At 40.7% G+C, this 22,222-nt stretch overlaps 1 protein-coding gene across 1 annotated transcript in view; it reads right to left on the reverse strand.

Moving 5' to 3' along the window:
- Window positions 1-15,592, reverse strand: part of plcl5 (phospholipase C like 5) — an 89,581-nt gene extending 73,989 nt beyond the window's left edge. The window contains exon 1 of the mRNA XM_053514719.1: window positions 15,319-15,592. Within this exon, the coding sequence (XP_053370694.1) occupies window positions 15,319-15,570 (252 nt within the window). The 5' untranslated portion in view covers window positions 15,571-15,592. The remainder of the gene's footprint in view (window positions 1-15,318) is intronic.
- Between the last annotated feature and the right edge of the window lie 6,630 nt (window positions 15,593-22,222).

Consider the following 22,222-nt stretch of genomic DNA (forward strand, 5'->3'; position numbering starts at 1 on the left):
AGGGGATTACATAAAGAAATAAAGGCAGTTTTGAATCTCATAACTGTGTTTTGTTACTCTATTATTTAAAAATCCCGGTTTGACTTGAACACCCCTTGTACTCTGACCTGTCATAATAATAATGTTTATCACTGACAAACTGCTGCGGTAAACGAGGAATAAAACCCCTCAGGACGTTCTGTCATGAGACACGCCTCAAAACACCCCATTATGTTTTATTCCAAATATAATAACTGCATGATTAAAAAAAAGCTGTTTGCAATATTACCATGGTACTGCTGCATGGTAAATGAGCACCATTTTTAAGCTAGAACTGAAACTAAACTCATTTTTCCATATAATTCGGAACTCTTTTAGGCAGGCGTTTTAAACTTTCATGACTGTCTTAGAATTATGAGACAGAGCTGTGCCTTCAGTAAGAGAAAGATGCGCAGCATTCAAATTTAAACCAAAAGAAATTTACCTACCAAATGAGACAGTTCTTATTTCAAAGCACATAAACGCTTCCTGTAAATTTGGCGTAAAGTACCGGCTTATTCATATACAAATTCATATACACCATTTTCATCTCATCTTCACATTTGAATATGTTAATAATAATAAGAGAGCTTCATTTAATGACGACTTACAGTGGCTACTGGTTATTTAATTTCATTACATTAAGTCATTTAAAGTTGATCATCTATTACTGATATAAAGATTACATTTCAAATTATTTGTTCGAAATATATATTTTTTGTAATATGCATCAGTGTGGACTATCTCCCTGTGGAATCTTACCTGCATTCATGCCCTCATTCTCACTCCTCGTCCTCTATACCACTTATCCCAGGGGACGGGGTGCAGATCCATCGCAGGGCACTCAAGTACAGTACACAATCACTTTGGAGGAAACCCACCAATATGCAAACTCTACTCCCACTGACCAGAGGCAAGGAACAAATCTGACCCTGCAGGTGCAAGGCCACAGTGCCAACCAGTACTTCCCCATGCTGCCTATTTGCACAATTCTAAATAAAGATCCTACAAAACATTCTGCTAGCCAAAACATTTAAACGCCAAAACAGTGTGCTTAGTACATTTGTGCAAGATGAATCATTTTTACTGTGGAATTGATTCCAAAGATTTGGACCAGATTCCTAGTTTTTTAACGTCTCGACACTTTCATCTCAGTAGAGTACTCTACAAGATAAGGAGAGTAACTCTACAAAGGTACTACTCAACATAGTCTCCATCACCAGCCATGCAATAATCCTGTACACAGGGTCATGGGGGGCATGAGGTGGGGTACACCCTGGACGGGGTGCTAATCAATCGCAGGACGCACACATTCACACACTCACACGATCATTCACTCACTACGGGCGATTTGGGAACGCCAGTTAGCCTGCGCCAATTAGTACCAGGAGGAAAACCACCAAGTACAGGGAGAACAAGCAAACTCCATGCACACAGAGGCGGAAATCGAACTCGGAGGTGCAAGGCGACAGTGCTAACCACTAAGCCGCCCTAACTCTCGAATCCTCTTTTTGGAAATCCTCTTTGTCTCCCACTTGCTGGTTTCCATTTCCCCTTCTTTCCATTACTCTTATCAACGGTGTCCTCTCCATAAACATTCTGTATCGCACATCAAAAGGGGATTTCACTGAGGGTTCGAGACGACTTTTGCATTACTTTCAGCTAACATTTCTAACCAGACAACGTGAGTCATGAAGACCTGTGATGGAAAAACTACGAAACTGTGACAAACACGTGACTGAGGTAAACACTTGCAAAGAAGACATGCAATGCTGTGCACTGTATGTGCATGAGCAAAACACTTTCCCACTTCACTTTCCCACACACACACATACACACTTACATGCACAGAAACACACAGCTGGTAATAAGACTTGCAGCGAGCTGATAACTACTCTCATTTCCTGTTTTTTTTTTTTTTTCAAACGACAGACGGCTTCCTCCTCTCTCAGACAGCGTCTCCCTGCTGCCCTCAGTCGTACCACAGAGAGGGGAAGAAGGGAAGCAAATGAACATGACAGAAAGAACAGGGATACAAACATTCAGCTAAACACAGTTGATCAGTTGATCTTCAGGTCCTCATTAGAGGCCAGGGATTAGTGCATGTGTGCAGTGATTAAACGCGGTGTTTGTACACACTTTTGCTGCACAGGTAAAGCACAGCTCACACACCGTCCTTTTGTCCCCTTCATGAAACTTCACCTAAAGTCTAAAGAGTCTGGGCCAATCAAACAAATTTAGTGAAGACTGTAAAATAGGGGGCGAGATGAAAGGAGAGAGATATAGGGCTTTCCACTTCTCTGTCTTCTCTTTCATCAGGATCTCTCTGTACTAGCACATTCCTGTCCTCTGAAGCAATAGCTCACTGCTAAGGCATTTTTAGACCTGTCATTTTTACACAGTCATGAGCTGAAGGAGGAAAGACAATTCGTTTCTATTCTGTCTAAACTGCAGCCGAAATTATTTCCAAAGGTATGTGGATGGATGGAAGGATGGATGGATGGATGGATGAATGGACAAATCTTTTAGCAATTCTTTTTCTTTTCTGTCTAAAAAGCAGTCAAATTTACATGTGTAAAATAAATGGATAGATAGATTAAAAATATATAAATGAAAGGACAAATATATATACTGAATTAAAGATTGATGGGTGGATGGATAATTTTTTGAATGATGAATAGATAAAAAATTTAAAGAAGGATAGACAGATGGATGGATGGATACCTGGTTGGCTGGATGATTGGATGAATAAATGGATGGATGGATGGATGGATGGATGGATGGATATAATTTAAGCTGAATGCTTGGATGTATGGACAATATTTTGGAAGATGAATAGATATAATTACAAATGATAGTAAGATTTAAAGATGAATGGATGGAAGGATAGAGGGATGAAAGGATAGATGTATGGATGGTCACAGTTTAAATTATGAATAGACAAAATAAAAAATACATTAAGAGATATAAAGAAGGAGGGACAAATAAATGGCTGGCTGTTTGGATGGGCAGATTTCCTGCAAGATGGATAGACAAAAAGGACAAATGTATGCACAGAATTCTAACATGGATGGATGGACAATTTTTGGATAGTAAATACTGTAGATAAAATTATAAATGAATGACCAGATTAAAAAATGGATGGATGGATGAATAAATGGATAGATGGATGGGTGAATAAATAGCTGGATGGATGCGTGGATAGATAAATAGACAGATTTTTGGATGATGAATAGATGAATGGACAAACAAATAAAAAGACAATAGATAAACAGAATTAAACTATCCTGCTTTCTGCCCTGAAGTCCGATTGGACATCCTGTAGGCCCTCCGTCACCCCATACAGAATAAGTGATACAGATAATGAATGATGGATGGATATGCATATACAGAAATATACAGATTTATGTACAGTATGTATGAACATGTATAGACATACTTATCGTGAGATGATGAGTGGGTGCACGTGTGGATCAATTAATGTACATTGAATGATTGGACCAACGGATATATCTGTGTGTACAGTATGAACAGATTAATGGTTGAACGAATGTAGAAAAGAATAGACAGATTTATGTTTTAATGGTTGACGGAGAGACAGATTTATTAATGAATGGATGAACAAATGGATAAATTCATTAATTATCGGATAAAGAGTGTGGGTGAATAGTTAGATTTGGGAATTAGTGGACAGATGAAGGGCAGATTCATTGTGAATAGATGAATAGATGGATGAATAGATGGACGGCTTAATAGATTAATAGACACATTCGGGGAAAAGCTACTAAACGTAATGGAGTGCGATGTCCAATGACAGCTGATTTCAAGTGTTTGTTCTACAGTAGGTTTTAGACAAAGGGTGAGAGAGAACGCGAGAGAGAAAGATAGAGAGAGAGAGAGAAAGAGAGCGCGGGGGAGAGCTCCTCATTGATTTCAGACTAATTCTCAACCTTGTGGGTGTTTAAGGACGTTACTCTTGTCCTGAGTACCAGTCTAATTTGTTCGGTGAAACGATTCAGCCTGCAGAGAGAATATGTCTGGCTCGTCATCTGTACGGCGAGGTGAGAGTAAAAAAACAACAACAAGCAAAAGATGGACAGAATGAAGAGGTCGAGAAGACAAGAGCAACAAGAGAAACGCACAGGAGAGGAACGGAAAGGATGGAAGGACTGCTGACTTAAATTTCCTTCCTTTCTTGTTCGCACGTAAGTGTACAATGATTAGAGCAAGCTTTCAGTGGAGTAACTGGATAGCTCTGTATCCTTTATCCTTCCAGGCCAAATGGACAGAAAGAGAGAGAGAGAGAGAGAGAGAGAGAGAGAGAGAGAGAGAAGAGCGACAGTAAAGCAGGGCTGTTCTATTCATTACGCCTTTATGGAGTTACACTTAACCTGTTGTGGGAAGTGCATTGATCAGAAACTATTATGGTTTCAGTAGGTCAGTCTCAGACACACCAGACACACCAGGCACAAGCTCAGATCCTAGAATTCACACACACACACACACACACCATATGTGAGTGTAAAGAGTGTCATGTTTCATGGCGGTCTCCCAGGCACCTTGGCTGAGAGATGGAATGAGAGCTGCCGGATTATGAAGCCACTTCCTGAGAATGGAACAGAGGGAGCACACGGGGTGATCCCGAACGGGGAAAAAGGAAGCGGGAAAATGAAAAAAAAAAATTCCCAACACAGACAGGCTTAGACAGGTCACATGACCACCAACTCAGTTCACGATTTCTAAGTATGCAATAATGCCCTCATGCTAGAGTTCGTCAAACACTCTTTATTATACACAAACAGGATGTGATATCCTCCTGTGACTGGTGAAACTAGCAGTCAGATGGCCACTGACTCGCGGTCCGTGTAATTAACGAGGTGAGAGTACAGTAGTTCGAAGTTTGTGATGGTGTTCTGCTAATCCACACTATGTATCATTTTTTATGTGCGTGCAAAGACAGACAAGCTTGGGAACTGTTTGGTTCATTTTATTGATTATATACTGGAAGCATTATTTGATGGGGGTATTTGTCTATCAGACTATGCTACCGTTAGATTCTCCAATAAATATATATATTTCAATAGTTAAAACATGCACCGCTTACTCTTACAGTACATTAACCCCTCTAACATACTGTAATTTGGGAGGACAGCGGTCCTATGGAGCCCAAAGGTGAGAAGGCGGTGGACAGTCGTGAGAAACTTACTGTACAAGATTTATTTCATATTTTCACTCGTTTCGCTGGGTTCTGGGATTGAATCACCAAATAGCGTTAAATGGAAAGCTGGTGCGCAATGTACTGTAGGGTGTACAATCCCTTGTTCCACACACCAAGTAGTGCCCTTGATCAGGGGTTAGAGAGAGAAAGAGAGATTCTGACTAGTTTTGGGATTCTGACTAGTTTTCTACATTTACAGCATTTAGAGCTCTTATCCAAACTGATTATATCTCAGCAGTTCAGGGATAAGACCCTTGACCAAGGGCCCAACAGTGGCAACGTGGTGGTGCTGGGGTTTGAACCTACAACCTTGCCAATTGAATCTGGATTTTGGCAGGTAGCTGTTCTCTCCTCTTTCCAATACTAAGGAGCGTACTGACCTACTTTCACCCATGCTGATGATGATAATTATTGTAATTTAACAATTGTTAGATCACCTGTAATGCGGAGTGATACATGCAGTTAAACATCTCAGTGCTGTTATGCTCATTATCAGCATTTATGTAATACCTCTCGTCCAATCAGATTACTCGAATGGAACTAACTTTGTTTAATTACGAAACAACTTTATGGGCATTTATTCATTCTCCTTCAGTATGCATTTAATTTTGGAGGCATAGAGGGGGGATTGAAGCACATGCCATACTTATTCACACTTTTATTTATACATTCTTTTACACTTGGGCACAATTTAGGGCCGGTGAAAGGAAATTGAAGAACCCTGAGAAAGCCCATCAGGACATGAACAGAACATGAGAAACTTCACACAGAGTAGGATTAAGGATCAGGAATTAACCACACGTCTGAAGGCTGCGAGGCAACTGCTGAACATTATAAGAAATAATGGATAGTTCGAGGGATGGTTGGATGAAAGAAAGCAACAGAAAGTAAACAGATTAATGAACAAACAAACAAAAGAGCTTCAGAACTATTGTTAGAGAACATAAGAGCAGAACACGAGGAACAGAAGAAGAATGGAGAGACAAATGAGTGAAGGAATAAAAGAACAAACAGATGAACAAAGGAGTGAATGAATGAACAATAAAAAGCGCTAATGCATTACTGCAAAACCTGGTGGAGGAAGGAAGAAAGGAAGGAAGGAAAGAAAGAAGAGAAGAAGGCACACAAATAAATGAACAAGAAAAAAACAAAGGAACTGCGAAAGCATGGTTACAGAACATGAGACAGGCACTCAGGATCAAAAAAGGAAGAATGGAAGAAAAAATGGACAGATGAGTGAATGAAGGAAAGAACAAACGGTCAAACAAAAAGGACAAAGGAGTGAATGAACGCAATAAATGCAAAGAACATAAAGGAAGGAAGAAAGAAAGAAAGAAAGAGAGAAAGAAAGAAAGAAAGAAAGAAAGAAAGAAAGAAAATCCACTTTTTCTCTGATAGTCAGCACTTCACACACACACACACACATACAAATATTTCTGTCACTGGCTGTTGTCATGGATGAGCACCATAGCATGTTCAATAGCACACACACACACACACACACACACACACTTTGTTCAGTGTCTCCACAGGGCCCCTGAGAGCGCTGACCCAGATTCTCTACATGCTGTTCCCGTGAACACGCGTGTGTGTTTTCACACGTTGCTCCCACATGTTCTCCTGAGGCACACTGCACTGAGCAGAAATGTTATTACATCATCAGGCACAAAAACCCCGTCACATTCGAACATGATGCTGATTAGCTTAATGCCTTGGCACGAGCAACGGTCCGACAAGGCCACACTACACACTACACCACCTCTTTACACTCAATTAAAATGCATAAGTGTTAGCAGGAACTGGGGTTACAGAGCGTAGTCATTAAAAAGCCCAGTTCCAGATGAAGTCAGTAAACTGGGAGAGATGGGCTGTGTGAGGTGTGGGACAACTTTTCAGAATTCGTATACTGTATATTGTAATCATTTCTAAACTGCAATTATTGAAGTTGACATTAATTAACCTTGAAGTTTCGACAATCATGTTTTCATCTAAGAACAGTATAATATATTAGATCAAGGTTAATTCTCATATCAGTTGTTGATCACTTAGCTGTTTCTCACAAAGTGATATCATTATACTATTATTATTATTATTTAGCTTTCAAGTCAAAATTGATTAAAAATCTTTGCTCGTCTTGCGGAACACTCGCAAACTGTGTTACTCGCAATCCGAGGTTCCACTGTATATATCCACAGATGTGATAACCTGGTCATTCAGGTCGTCAGCTGACTTCATTTTATTGCCACATAACGTTGCTGAGTCTAGACTTCTTTCTTTTTTTTCTTTTTTTTTGTAATGCAACTTCACCAAGAGGTTATTTATCATTTCTTTCCTGAACACATTTTTTCCACGAAGTTAACGGTTCAGCACTATCCTGCCAGGTTCTTAACAATGTGCTGGACAGTTCTTAACCTGATGAAGGTTAATGCCGGTCAGTTACTTGATAAAATGCCACAAGCTTAGCATAAAATCAGCCGTGTCTGTTTGGTTCGGCACTTACACTCGAGCAGCGTTCCTTCTTGATTAGATTAAGGCTGCAAAGATGTGGCAATTCTTCACATAGATACTAATAAAGGTGTATATTTACAGTAAGCAGATTATGTGCTATCTGTGAAATAAAGGTCTCCGTGTCTCCTGCACCAGTGTCAGCATTTTCAGCAAGTCAAGCTGATCTGTTTTTACGCTTCGGCCTCACAAAGCAAAACACTTAATGCAAAAGGAAAGACTTCGGGAAAAAAAATTAAAAGTGCATTATATTTACCATTCGTTCATTTATTTATTTGGCAGAAACATACAGTACGTGCGAGAGACGATCCCTGAATCTGAGTGATGCTGAAAGCAAAAAGCAAACATGCCTTTAAAAATATTGAGCATGGAGAAAAAACTACTATTAAGTTGTAATCAAATCATTCGCCACGAAAGGTATAATTTGTGCAGTCTCTGACCCTCACACCTGCTTCTTTTTTCAGCCTTCATTATGTTTATTTGCTCTGAACAGTCGTCGGTTACGTAATATTCCGCTTGTATTACTGACAAACATTACACTGCCTGGCCAAAAACAAAAGCAATCCATCTCTAAGATTTCATTCAGTCACCTTTAGCTCTGATTACAGCTCACAGTGTGGTGGCCTGATTTCGTGTGAAAATGATTCCTCAAGCTCCCAGAGCCGCTCTTGCACAATCCGAGTCCTGGAACATGCCTGTGCCGTCAGGGAAGAAAAACTCTATAAATGTGATAACCTGGTGATTCAGTACATTCACGTCATCTGATGACGTTTCATTTGATTGCCACGTATACTGTAACGCTGCCGAGTCTCGACCTGAGCAACTGAAGCAACACCCAGATCACAACACTGCCTCCAGAGGCTTGTACAGTGGCCACTATAAACATAACTAGACCACATGACCTTTTCACATTGTTCCAAAGTCTGTTATGTCTTCATGCTCCCTAACAAACTAAAGCGTTTTTTTTTTTTTCCTGATTAGTCTTGCTAACGCATGGTTTTCTTTTGCAAACGCAGCTGTTTGGTCCCAATCCTATGAGTTCATCATATTGTACGTGTATAAAAATGCTCTTACTTTCACTATGAAACACAGTTTTGGTTTTTACTGTTGATCTTTTACCGTGCAACTACACAAAATGCAGTCAAAGTGATCTATATTCACGATTTCCAAAAGCACATTTTCTTTCCACAAAGTTGATGATTCAGCACTATCCTTCTAGGTTTTAATAATGTGTTAAAGCGTTCCTAACCTAGTTTGGTTCAATTAAAAATTTCCATTGAGAAGACGCCCTTATCTAAAGCACCTTACATTTTTATCGCTTTAAACATCTGAGGGTTAAGGGCCTCGCTCAAGAGCCCAACTGTGTCAACTTGGTGGTAATGGGGCTTGAACTAGTAAGTTTGAATCCTTTTAGTGACTTGGTTCTTTGAATTTCGTTCATCAAAATGAATGAATCTTTTTTGAGTCATTTAGTTCATTTCGTTGTTTTGATCAGAAATAAAATAAAATGTTGCATTTTCAATAAACAGACCCCCAATACGTCGACATACATAAATTTTGGCTAAAGTTCCAGTAATAAAAATAGAACAATGCAGCTACGGACATATTATAATAAACAGAATGAGTAGCTCACCTCTCATATCTTCTAGTCTAAGTCGTTCGTTCTTTTGAATCTATTGCACTGCATAGCGTCTATGGGAGTCACATGACAAAAGAACGAACGACTCGGAGTAGAAGAGTCATTTAGAAAGAATCACTCAATTCTGTTTCCTGTACATAACCTACAGAGGTTTTGCAATGATTTGCGCATATAGAAAATAAACGAATCACTCTCCGAGAGTTCTTCAAAAAGAACGAATCGTTCATGAAGACCCATCACTAGTTTGAACCTGGGACCTTCTAATCAGTAGTGCAACCCTTAACCACTGAGCTACCCCAGATTATAATAATTCAATCCTTTTGATTGAATGGTAAGTTTGTTTTTTTTGACCAGGCAATGTATTGAATGTAATGTACACGTGTTAATTGCGCAGTAATAACTGTCAGAGCTACCAATTAGTTCTCAATAGAAGAAGTTGCCATTCTGAAAGTAAAGAGTATCACATTGTATCGTATCGTCTCATACCATGTGTTTTTTAAACCCCAGCCACTGGATGCAGTCCTCGTCCCAAGGGAGGGTTGTGTCAGGAAGGGTATCCGGTGTAAAACCTGTGCCAAGTCGCGTGCGGATGGGCTGGTCCGCTTGATGGGAGCAGCCGAAAGACGAACAACAACACATGACGTGATTAGCACCGTTCAACTCGTGGGCTTGTTTTTATAATCTATTGAAACCAGTCTGACTCAAGTCAACAGGATGTCTGGTCTCATCACACAGGGTCTCGATACAGAGTAGCACCTAGTCAGCTCGTTCAAGTAATGTTAGCTATTAAATGCTAATGAACGAATAAGGCTGTTAAATTCCCCTTAATATGGCTTTTACACCCATTACACCCACTGTGTGCAATAGAAAAAAACGCAGCGAACAAGACTGACATTATTTTAACTGCTATTATAGGCAGGAGTACATTTCACTGTACTTGAAGTGAAGTGCATTTTTTAATTTTTATCGGTGATGCAGGAGACTCAACTGGACAGATGGAGGGAGACAGAAAGGTTAAATGAAAACTCACTAAAGGTAATAAGTTGCTCGCTCACTCGACATCATATTTCTCGGGTACCGTTTTCATGTTGCGAGTGACAGGGAACTGCTATCAATGTGCGCAAGTCTCCGGACTGTGGAAGGAAACCGGAGTACCCAGAGGAAACCTACCAAGCACGCAGAGAACATGCAAACTCTGTGCACAGACACCTGAGGCGGGAATTGAACCCGGACCATGAAGGCGCAAGGGGACAAAAGTGTTGAAGGCTCAAAAGCAGAAGCTTGCCAGTCCTGGGGCTTGAACCCCCACCCTTCTGATTAGTAATCGAGGAACCCACAGCCTTAACCAAATGAGCCACCGCTGTTGAAAGTATACCCTACTCCACTCTATCAAGCGAGTCTATGCAGTAAAAATACAGAGTGCTACATACAGTAAGATGTGGTGAGCCGATACAGTGAAATAATACTCCTGAGTGAACCTACTGTACAGTGCAAAGTGAAAATAAACCATGCTACTCCCTACATACACGTCTATATAGTGAAAATATACTGCACTGCAAAACCCCCAGTGTTCATTTAACACCCAGCAGTGTTTATATGAGTCCAGTTGGAGTCGAATGAACTCTGAAAGTGTTAAACGAACAATGGAGATTTCACTGTGTAATAAGTGAGCGAGCCTTTTTATAGTGAAAATATACTGCAATATAGTGTAGCAGTCCAACCAGGGACCAAAGAGGCCAATAGTGACCATTGTATTTATTCCCATTTCGTACAGCCTTGGTAGGACCTCTGGTCAAATCGAGACCATATACAAAATTTTAAAAAAGTTGTGATTTTGAGGCTTACAATGAGTAAGAAAAAAACACTGTTAAATATCAGTGATGATAAAAAAAATGATAGAGATAAATAATAATGAATTTAAATAAGAAAGTTTAATGGTTAGCACCTCAAGGGTCTGGGTTCGATTCCCACCTCTGTGTGCATGGAGTTTGCATGATATCTCAGCACTGATATGGTGGGGTTTATTCGGGTACTCCGTTTTCCTCCCAGACTCCAAAGACATGCTTATTGGAGTTTACCAAATTGCCCATAGTGTGTGTGTGTAAGTGTGTGCCCTGCGATGAATACTGTAGGCACCCTGTCCGGGGTGTACCCCACCTCGTACCCTAGGTCTCCTGGGATAAGCTCTACGCCCCTGTGACCCTGTAGACAGGATAAAGGATAAAACTGTTCTTTTTTTTATTTAACAAAAGAGACAATTTTAATGCAATGCTATTGTTCATGTTCAGTCTAATTGTATAAGACTCTGGATTCAGGATTAACAGGTAGCAGGCACGAGAGGGACGTGTCTCTGTGGAATGAGAACATTTTGCTCATTTGCCTGATGCTTTTTTTATAAAATTATTATTATTATTATTTAAGCGACAAAAACAAGACCGGATCCATGTGAGCACTTGTGGGTTAAAAGTCATGCACTAGGACCCAACTGGGACATCCTGGAAGTGCTGAGATTTGACCTTTTGACCTTTCGATCCGCAGCCGAAGGCTTTATGCATTTCGCCATGACTTTGCAGAAAGAGGTTGTGTTGAGCGCGCTACATACTGTAGGTAAAGGCGAGTCATACTTAAGCTCTCTATTCAGTTCCACTTGTTTATTATCTTTCCTTAAGGGGTTTTTATGTAACGATTAATTATATAATGATTATTAACTATTCGCGCAGACCGAGTCGCTGCGTCACTGAGTCCCTGAGTCGATGCGTCCCTGAGTCGCTGCGTCCCTGAGACCCAGCATTAAACGTGCTGAAATAGCGAAGTTAAATGGAGTGGCTTATCTTGTTCAGGGAAATACATTAACAGTGAGCGCATGCTCTCATCCACCTCGTCTTCCTCTCAGCCACAGCCTCGGGCTCATCTTATTTCTGTGTCAGGATCTGTCTGAGCAAGCCTGAGTGACTGGAATGAGCTTCAACACAGACTATAAAGGCGAACAGCTCACAAGCCCGGTGTTAAGCTTAAGGGTTAAAATAACAACACGGGCACTGGTATTGTATGACACCTAATTGTGCGATTCGAGATTTGTTTAGTTTTTTCTGTCCTGCAATGTCTTTTGCAAAGAGTACAGTATAACTGCTCTGGTTTAGTCCTCTAGGCCTCATGGCGTTTAGACAGCTTATCACGCCTGCATTCTTAACATACTTTCTCCTAGCAGATTTTCTAGGAACCGATAGCGTTTACTGGACGGACAATGGGATGCGTTATGGTGTGCATCATACACGAATCGCGATATGTTTTTATTAAAAACCAGTATTGTGTCTCTTGGACGCTCAACAACAGTGATAAAGGCATTGGACTACGGTTCGGAAGGTCGCAGGTTCAAATCCCACGACCACCAAGTTGTCCTTGTTGGGTGCTTGAGCAAGGCCCTTAACCCTCAACTGCTTAGATGTATTTATAATGAGATGAAAATGTAAGTCGCTCTGGATAAGGGCGTCTGCCAAGTATGTAAATGTAAATCACCGTCTTTAAGAGGAATAAAAGTCTTCAGGATGTACTGTTACACACCGCTTATCCTGAACGGGGTCACGGGGGCCTGTGGTCGTGTATCCCAGGAGACTTTGTGCACAAGGAGGGCTGAAGACAGGGTGCTAATCAATCGCAGAGCACACACACACAATATGAAAACACCATTAAAACTAATCTGCATGAGTAGGAACCCACCAAGCACGGGGAACATGCCACTATGCCACTGCGCATCATCGACTTTGCGTTCTCCATCACATGACTGATTATTTTCCTAAAATAGCACATCACAGTTTTTTCCTTTATTCCTTTACTCGTTGTACTAAATATTTAGCGTTGACTTTCTTATTAATAATAAAATCTGTGTTGTCTAACATTATTTATTTATTTGCATTAAAGATCGAATCGTAAATACAATTTTATGGGTATTGTACAAGAACATTTTTAGGTCTATATTGGACAGAAAATGGTATCTCGGATTGTGTTGGAGGTTTAAAAGTTTAAACAGCAATAAGGAAACAAACCGCAAGTAAAGAAATCAAAACAAACCAAAATCAATCTAGGTGAAGGACCTGAATAGAGTGAGTAAAACGTTAGATTTTATTTTTTTATTATTTATTTTTTATTATTAAATCACTGATAAGTTTGCACTGCCACACACACACACACACACACACACACACACACACACACAAAAACACAAAACCTAGCAGGCTTTTCAACACTCACAATCCTTTTCCCTGTCACTCGCTCCCTTGCGCCAGTGCCAAAACACCCACACAGCCAAGAGCGGAATTCAATAAAGCCAGCGAGTGACAGAATAAGGCGCTGCTTCGTCTCGGTTGCTAAGCAAACCGGAGTGGATCGGCCCGATGGACAAAGTCTTTCTTCCAAAACTGCAATTTCCCACCCGAGATCAGGGAATGGGATTTGGAGAAGCTGCAGAGTTTTAAAGGAAACGGGGGAACACAGGACTTCTCCTTAAAAAAAAAAAAGTTGTGACATTTAATCATGGATGTGTGTAAATCTCCAGGTGTAAGTGCACGAAGGGACAAAAAAAGTGAAAGATATTTTATTATGATAATGCAAATGTAAATTTGTGTATGTGTGTGTGTGTGTGTTCTCTGTTTGTTCCCACACCTTCATGTTTGTCCTTGCAATACTGAAAAAACTCAATTAGCAGTAACTAAGCCGCTCGAGCTTCGTGTCAGCTGATCAATCACACTGATTGATCCAATGATAGATTGGTGTTTGCTCCCCTCATAAAACCGTGTCATTCTGCACACAGCGTGATGCAAATCAATAATCCGACAGGTACTACTTCGTTATTCATGTTATTTATGTTAAATAAGATCATCTCCAGCTCTGGAAAGAAAAGAATAAACAATCCACTGGCCTTAACGCATGTCTAACAGTAAACTTTACGATCCAGGCTTTAAAATACAACACGCTGTGTGCGTGAAATGAACACAATCCATCCATCCATCTAGGAACCTCTGTAGTCCAACTAGGAACTATGGAGGCCATTAGTGATCCATTGCATTTATTCCCATTTTTACGACCGTGGTAGGACCTCCGGTCAACATTCACACACTACAGGGAACACAAATTAGGCTAACCTTTACGTCTTTGGACTGTGGGAGGAAACCGGAGTACTCGGAGGAAACCCACCAAGCACGTGGAGAACATGCAAACCTCATGCACGCAGACTCCGAGGCGGAAATCAAACCCGGACGCCGGAGGTGCAAGGCGACAGTGTTAACCGCTTCACCTGATATTAACAACATACAGTAGCCTATATTACAATATCCGGACAGATGTGTGTCACTTTTCATTTTTATCATGATCTTTTTTTTCCCACAGAGCGTAGAAATTGCAAAACTGCATCAGAGTTGTGGTGGAGCCAGAGTCTGACCTGGGACACTGAGCTCAAGGTCAGAGAAGAATTCACCAAGGATGGGATCTCATATGCACTCTCTCACACACACACACACACACACACACACACACACACAAATCCAGAATACACTGATAAAAAAAAATAAAATAACATGATCATGATGCACAAAGGAAGAGAGAGTGAGGGAGAGACTCCCATAGATTATTTTTTGCCAGATCATGTGATTTATTAGAATAAATAAACAAACAAACAAACAAACAAGCAGACGCCGGTCTTTATGTTGCGCTCCTGTCGGTGCTGCTGCTGCTGCTGCAAAAACTTCATGCTGCACCGCAAGCCTGATGCGCGTGCTGGAGCGCGAGACGATGTGTGCGTGCGCGTGTGTGTGTGTTCTGCATTCTGAACTTGAGTTATATCCTATAGATGGAGATCAAAGCTGAGGCACGAGCTGCCGCGCGTGCACACCGGAATTGGCGCACCTGCACACACACACACACACACACAGAGAGTCACACTAACCTTCATGATGCCGCAGGGTGCGCTCCCGGCTCCTTGGCTGCGCTCCGCCGAGCTGTCGCGGCTCCGCTGTCCGCCGTTACTCTGCGCCGCCTCGGCTGCGCGCGCTCCGGGTCCCGCGGCGGCGGCGGCAGAAGCAGCGGCCGGATTGAGGAACGCGCGCGCACTCTCAGCGGCGGCATCGCTCTCGCGCGCCGAAGCGCAGGGAAAGTCTCGCGCCGGTCTCGGTGCGTCCGCAGCCTCCGGCTCGGCCATGGTGGTCCGCCCTCAGCTACACACACCGCGCATCGTGCACAACGTGTCGGCGCTGCTGGTTACGGGAACGAGCGGACGCGTGCACGCTTTCAAACTCCGTCTCGAACCGAAAGCGCGTGTGACGGAGAGCTCATGCATCCATGAAGGCGGAGTGTATGTGTGTGTGTGTGTGTGTATGTGTGTGTAAATACACTCACTGATTTAAACTCTCTCTCTCTCTCACACACACACACACACAGATGGCGCTCGTGCCGCGATCAGGCATTTCTCTCTATCTCTCTTTCTCTCTCTCGCGCGCGCACACACACACACACACACACTCTCTCTCTGAGCCGCAGTTTCCGTGTTTCCGGTTCAACCGAGCTATAAAATGTATAATCAGCGTTATAACGTACTACACTGTGCAACGTATTGCATTTTACACTGGACAACGTTACATTCTAAACATGTTATTAAATATAATAATTATACTGCATGCACTATATGAAAGTTTGTAAAGCTATTTTGCAATCAACTTAATCTGCAATCTAGTGCCTTGTATCTAGCTACACTACACTACACTACACTACACTACACAGTACATGCTCACTCACTGACTCACTCACTGTACCGCATTATCCTGTACACAGGGTCACAGGGGACCTGGAGCCTATCTCAGTACACTTACGGTACACCCCGGACTGGGTGCTAATCCATTGCAGGGGAGACACATACTGCCCAGTAATCTAATCTGCATATCTTTGGACTGTGGAAGGAAACCACAGTACCCGGAGGAAACCCACCAAGCAGGAGGAGAACCTCGGTGGGAATCGAACCCAGACCACCAAACCACTGTGCCACCAAACTACAAGCTGACAAAAAGTAATATGTACACTAAGCCTGAGATTTACAAACAAGTTTCGCTCAGGAAGTATGTTCGTAAGTCAGATTGTTCGTAAGTCGGATTGTTTGTAAGTCAGACAAAGTGAGTCTTATACACCTTTAACACAAATATACAATGTAAAGCATAAAAAAACAAACACACAGGTTTGGTGTTTTGGTTCCGGATTATACCCTCACGAAACTGCACCTCCGATTTGTGAGGGGAATCCTGGTGACGCAGCGGGGACGGCTGACCTCATTTAAAGGGAACCCGGGAAGACATTCAGGGGAAGATAACTATATACATACAATACATGGTATTTACATACAATATACTGGACTTTGGACATTTTATACATTCACTTACACACTGAAATCATATGTAATTGTAACTATTGGTGTCTGTTGCACTGCAGTGTCTATTTTTTGTACAATACATGTGAGCTACTTCTGCGTTTGTTTGCATTTACGAATGTTCTTAGATCCACAGTCCATTAATACCTGCGGAAATACATAACTCGAATGTTCTCAGGTCTGGGACTTACTGTACATTAATTACACAACTTTATTACACAACATACTGTAAACATGTACAGTACTGTGCAAAAGTCTCGAACCAGTCCTCATTCCTTCCAAACAATCAGACTTTCTTGAGGTTTTTTCTTTTTTCTTTTAAAGAATAGTACTCATGCTTCCTAAAGGACTTTGTCTCTCATTATAAGTCAAGTCCCAGTACCTGAGCAGTTTCAGAAAAAAGCTTTTTGTTTGTCCTATGAATTATTCAAGCACAAAAAATGTTTTGTGAGAAACAAATGCAGATGACAGATGATCAGGCAGATGATTAGTATACCGATGATGCTGAATGATCAGAACACTGATATTTGGTCCGTCCAGGTGACATCCCTCACACCAGATACTCCACCCCCTGAAAACATATCCGTCATTTCTGTGACAGTTATTTAGGGGGTCGGGTTGCCAGTTCGACACCCGATTGTTATTCACACACTACAGGTAATTTAGGCGCGTCATTTAGCCTAATCTGTCTGTCTTTGGACTGTGGGAGGAAAGCAGAGTGGCCAAAGGAAACCCACCAAGCATGGGGAGAACATGCAAACTCCAAGCACACAGACCTATGGAAGGAATCAAACCCTAACCACTGAGCCATTGTGCTGCCGATTAGTACACTGATCATGCTGAATGGTTGGAACAGATGAGAGGGCAAATGAGTTAGCTGCTGAGGTTGTTAGCTAGTGTAAAGCTGCTTTGCGACAATGCCAATGTTAATACAAATAAAATTTTATTGAATTTAATTGAATTTTTAGATAAACAGGCATTTTATAATAAATTGTATCTTTAAGCACTTTGCAGCCTAGCCATTTGTTTTCATTAATTTAATCTACATAATTCTATTAAATTTACATAAACAATCATTATTTACAGAGAGTGATTTCAAATCTATTGTTTTTTTTTTTTTTTTAGTTTCTGGAAGTTTAATATTTAATAACGCTGATGGGATGGTAATCTACAATATGTCACCCTAAGACCCAGGGGAAAAGGTTTTTCAATATTCATTATTTTTTAAAACACACAAAAAAGTGTTAAGATTGTAATATGGTAAAAAGCACATTGCGAAAAAAACCTATAAAAACATATATAAATAAAAAAAAATTGGGAGAATTATTGGTCTGATTAAACAAAGACACAAAAAAATTAGTTCAAATTAAAAAATTTTTTTCCTTTATTGCAATCTGTTTATCATTATACATTTGATTAGGACAAAAAATTTAATTTTAGCCTTAGTAATAGCTTTTTTTGCATTCTGTACCTGGCTCAGGGGTCAGCACTGTCATTTTGTACTTCCAGAGCAGAGGGTTCGAATGTCATCTCCGGTCGGTGTCCATGAAGTTTGCATGTTTCCCTTATGCTTAGTGGGTTTCCTCTGCGTACGTCACTTCCTCCCATAGTCCAAACACATGCCTGTAGGCAGATTGGTGTTTCCAGATTCCCTGTGGTGTATGAATGGGTGTGTATGCTTGGGGCTGTAAGAGGTTGGGTCCTCCTTAACTCAGCTTCCCCTTACAGCAGTGACCGCTAGTGTGGACTCGTGGTGAATAAATCGTGGCAACCAAACGTGTTGGATGTGATGAAGAAAAGACGCAAAAGAATTCTGCATCTGGAAAAATTTGGAATGTTGAGTATTTGTGGGGGAAAAAAGGATTGCAACATATGTCTGCACACTCATCTGGGTGTGACTTCCTCTTTTTGAGCTTTACAAAGAATTCCTCTTCACTAAAGTCCATATCATCCTGCTGACCTGCCTGTGCCTGATCAGTTTAGTTTTTCATCCAAAGAGAGCTTGAAGTCAGACTGTCTGAATCCATTATGGTGAAATCAATAAAGTGCGGCATGATATGATCATTCTGTGGTATCTGTGCATACAGTCAAACATGTCAACACCCCCATGTTGACGTTATATTCTGCTATCATTGCAATCTTTCATTTCTTTCTTAAAATCACATGGATGGTTGATGTTGTATAAAGATAACTGGTATGATGTCCATTCACTTGGTGACTCCTATTGCATGCTTGCACAAGATCCCTACACAATCATTTCTCATGACTATGCTTTCTTTTTTATTATTAAATGCTTAGTAGTTGTAAAAAATTGAACCATTGTCTATTTAGGAACCTCTGTTGGATGCAGGATTGCATTTGCACTAGAGCGTGGCCAAAAGTATTGAGACAAAAGGGAAGTGTAATGTTTTAATTACAGTTTATAGATGATAAGAATAAGTAATGCAATTGCTATAAAATAATCAATATTTAGTGTGAAGCCCTTTATTCTTTAAAACTTGTTGGATTCGGCTTGGCATAGAGACGAAAAAGACGTTTGCGGTATCGTTACAGTAGTGTAATAAAAATCAAGTGCTTCAACAACTGCTTCTGACATTGAGACAAAAGATTGAATTTTTTTAATTAAGAATATGAAATAAGAATATAATAATAAAAATAAAAATACACATTGGCCATGCACAAAAACTTTGTCCAAGAAAACTAGCCCTTCAAAAAAAAAAAAGAAACAAGGCAAGAATCAGAAGGCAGATATAATAAGAGGAGAGATGAGTTGTATTTAGTTGTGATTAAAAGGCCACGTTTCAGGATTTCAAGTTCAGTGCTTTTAATCAAGCTTTTCTGTAGCTGAATCAAATTTTGAATTTGTAAGGTAATAAAAATAGCTAAAACATAACAAAACATTGAATTGGTTCTTGTTTTATACTGTATGGTGCAAAATCCAGTGTGATGTCGTACCCCACATACAGTAGTGTGACGACGTACCCGCTGATGGGGCAACATGTCAATACACTGTATAAAAATAAAAAGATATGAAAATTAAATGAATACAATATATGTGCCTGAGACTACGGTATGTTATGACAATATGAATATGAGTATTAATCCCAAGGTATATAAAAGAGTGTGAAAGGTCTTAATGCATGCCTGCTTGGTTTCTTCCTGAAGATCATGTACAGAAGATGGTTGCTTGACTGAAGAAAACCATTACATTTACATTAGGTTTTCACTGGTTTGCTTTTTCATTATTTCACTATTGCTGGATATAATATGCTTGGAATCCAATCAGATTCTCTTAAGGTGTGTGTTCTGTTATTTTGGACTTACTTTAGAGGAATCAGGAGGAACAGCACCATCAGCAGGTGAAATATGCAAGTAACAGGGGGAAGAAGTAAAGCTGGGGCTGATTTCATTGAAGCCCAGATTGTAGATTTGTGCATTTTTTTTTTTCAGAACCAGCCATATCAGACTTTTCAGATTTGACCTGCTAGTTTTCAGTAACACATCCATTATACAGTACATGTACGTCACAGTTATCAGCAGTGAGCTGATGTGCTGAAGGCACATGTGCAATATCATGTGTGAACCTGATCGCCTGTGCGGTGAATCATTTCCTTGATCATGTTTTTCTTTTTTTTTTTAAATGCCTTGGGAGGAGAACAAACACAGAGATTAGGCAGACATTGTCCAATCAAAGTTGACATTACACTAGAAAATAAGGCTGCAGGGCTACAATTTCTCTGTTTATCACGTCTGGTATTTCTTGGAAAGACATATAAAGCATTAGGCATGTAGAGCACTAAGCGCTTGAAATATCAAAAAAGAAAAGGGAAAAAGACATCACCAATGCAGCTGCCAACCCATCTTTACACTCGGAAACAGAAGCAAAGCCTGGATATGAATAGAGGAAACCAGTTCGATGAACGAATAACGAGAGGAAGGGTTTACTATGAGAAGGTTACGAAGGTCATAAGGTCATGTTAATAGCCAAAGATAATATAGCGCATGTTTTTTTTATGTCGCGATATGACAAGAACAATGGAAGAGAAGTAGCTGATAAATGGAATGCGTTTTTATTTTATTTCCACAGAGCCACTGGCTTACATTTGCATCTCATCAGCAGTCCCTCGGCAAAGTCAGGAGAGGTACATACTCAAAGTAATACAGCTTTTATACCGAGTTCAGGCCCGGAATGGTAAGCAGCACTGCACAAATAGAGCGTGTACACGTGCTACTTGACTGTAAAGAGAGACATGGAGAGAGAGAGAGGGTTCGATAGAGAGAGATCTGGGTTCGATTCCTGTGTGCTTGGTGGGTTTCCTTCAGGTACTCTGGTTTCCCCCTACAGTCCAAAGACATGCAGATTAGAATAACTGGTGTTCACAAATTGCCCATGGTGTGTGAATGAGCTAGTGAGTGTGTGTGTGTGTGTGTGTGTGTACCCTGTGATGGATTGGCACTCTGTCCAGGGTGTACCCCGCCTCCTGCCTGGATATTGCCCCCCTGCGACCCGGTATACAGGATAAAGCAATATAAAGGACGAGTGAGAAAGTTTCTGTGTATTTATGAAAATTGTTGAAAAAAGCATTTTGATGCTGTAATCATACTTACATCCAAAAACATACTCTTGTTTACTAATATAAACAATACTGCTCATTTCATAAAATAGTATAAAAAAAAAAAGACTATGTTTTACAGTTCTCTCTAAACGGAAAAAAGTGATTATAGTTTCTTGGCCTCTGAATCACAGAGTCTGCAACACACATCTGAGATGTTGATCAGTATCAGGAATCAGCAGTGTGGCTGGTTAACAGAACACAAACCTCGAAACAGCACTACATTACGTTACTACATTAAACCCCTAAATGTTTTAGGTATCATAATAAAAACGATGAATAAATCAGTGATTTAAACTATTCAGCTCCAATATAAACTCATTATAATCTCGTAGAGGATGCGGTAATAAACTGAATTATGTGTATATCTGGTTAAATATTAAAAGGACCTCCAGCTCCATGGAGCAGTGACTTGCTGCTTTGTGACTACGTGGCAGTTCAGTTCATTTAGTGCAAAATGTCTGCTAATGAAATAAATACATGACAACAACGTGCACTGATCAGCTATAACATTACAATGCAAAATATTATAAACAATATTGTGTATAATACTCTATACAGCCCTGGTCCCTTGGGGTATGATGGCACAAGACCACTGGGGGTGTGCTGCTGTGGTACCTGGCACCAGGACATCTGTCCCGACCGCCCTTGGACAGAAGGGGAATTTACAGAATAAACCGTGGATTCTGGAGGTGGTAAAGTTAATAAATGGTAGATTACGCAAGAACACAGATAAAAGCCCAATCAGATATTCAGAATCTTAGTGGTTATCACTGTGGCTCTCCACCTCCAGGGTCTGGGTTCGATTCCCGCCTCGGGTCTGA

This window comes from Clarias gariepinus, chromosome 16 (genome assembly GCF_024256425.1).
Source record: "Clarias gariepinus isolate MV-2021 ecotype Netherlands chromosome 16, CGAR_prim_01v2, whole genome shotgun sequence".
Classification (NCBI taxonomy): Eukaryota; Metazoa; Chordata; class Actinopteri; order Siluriformes; family Clariidae; genus Clarias; species Clarias gariepinus.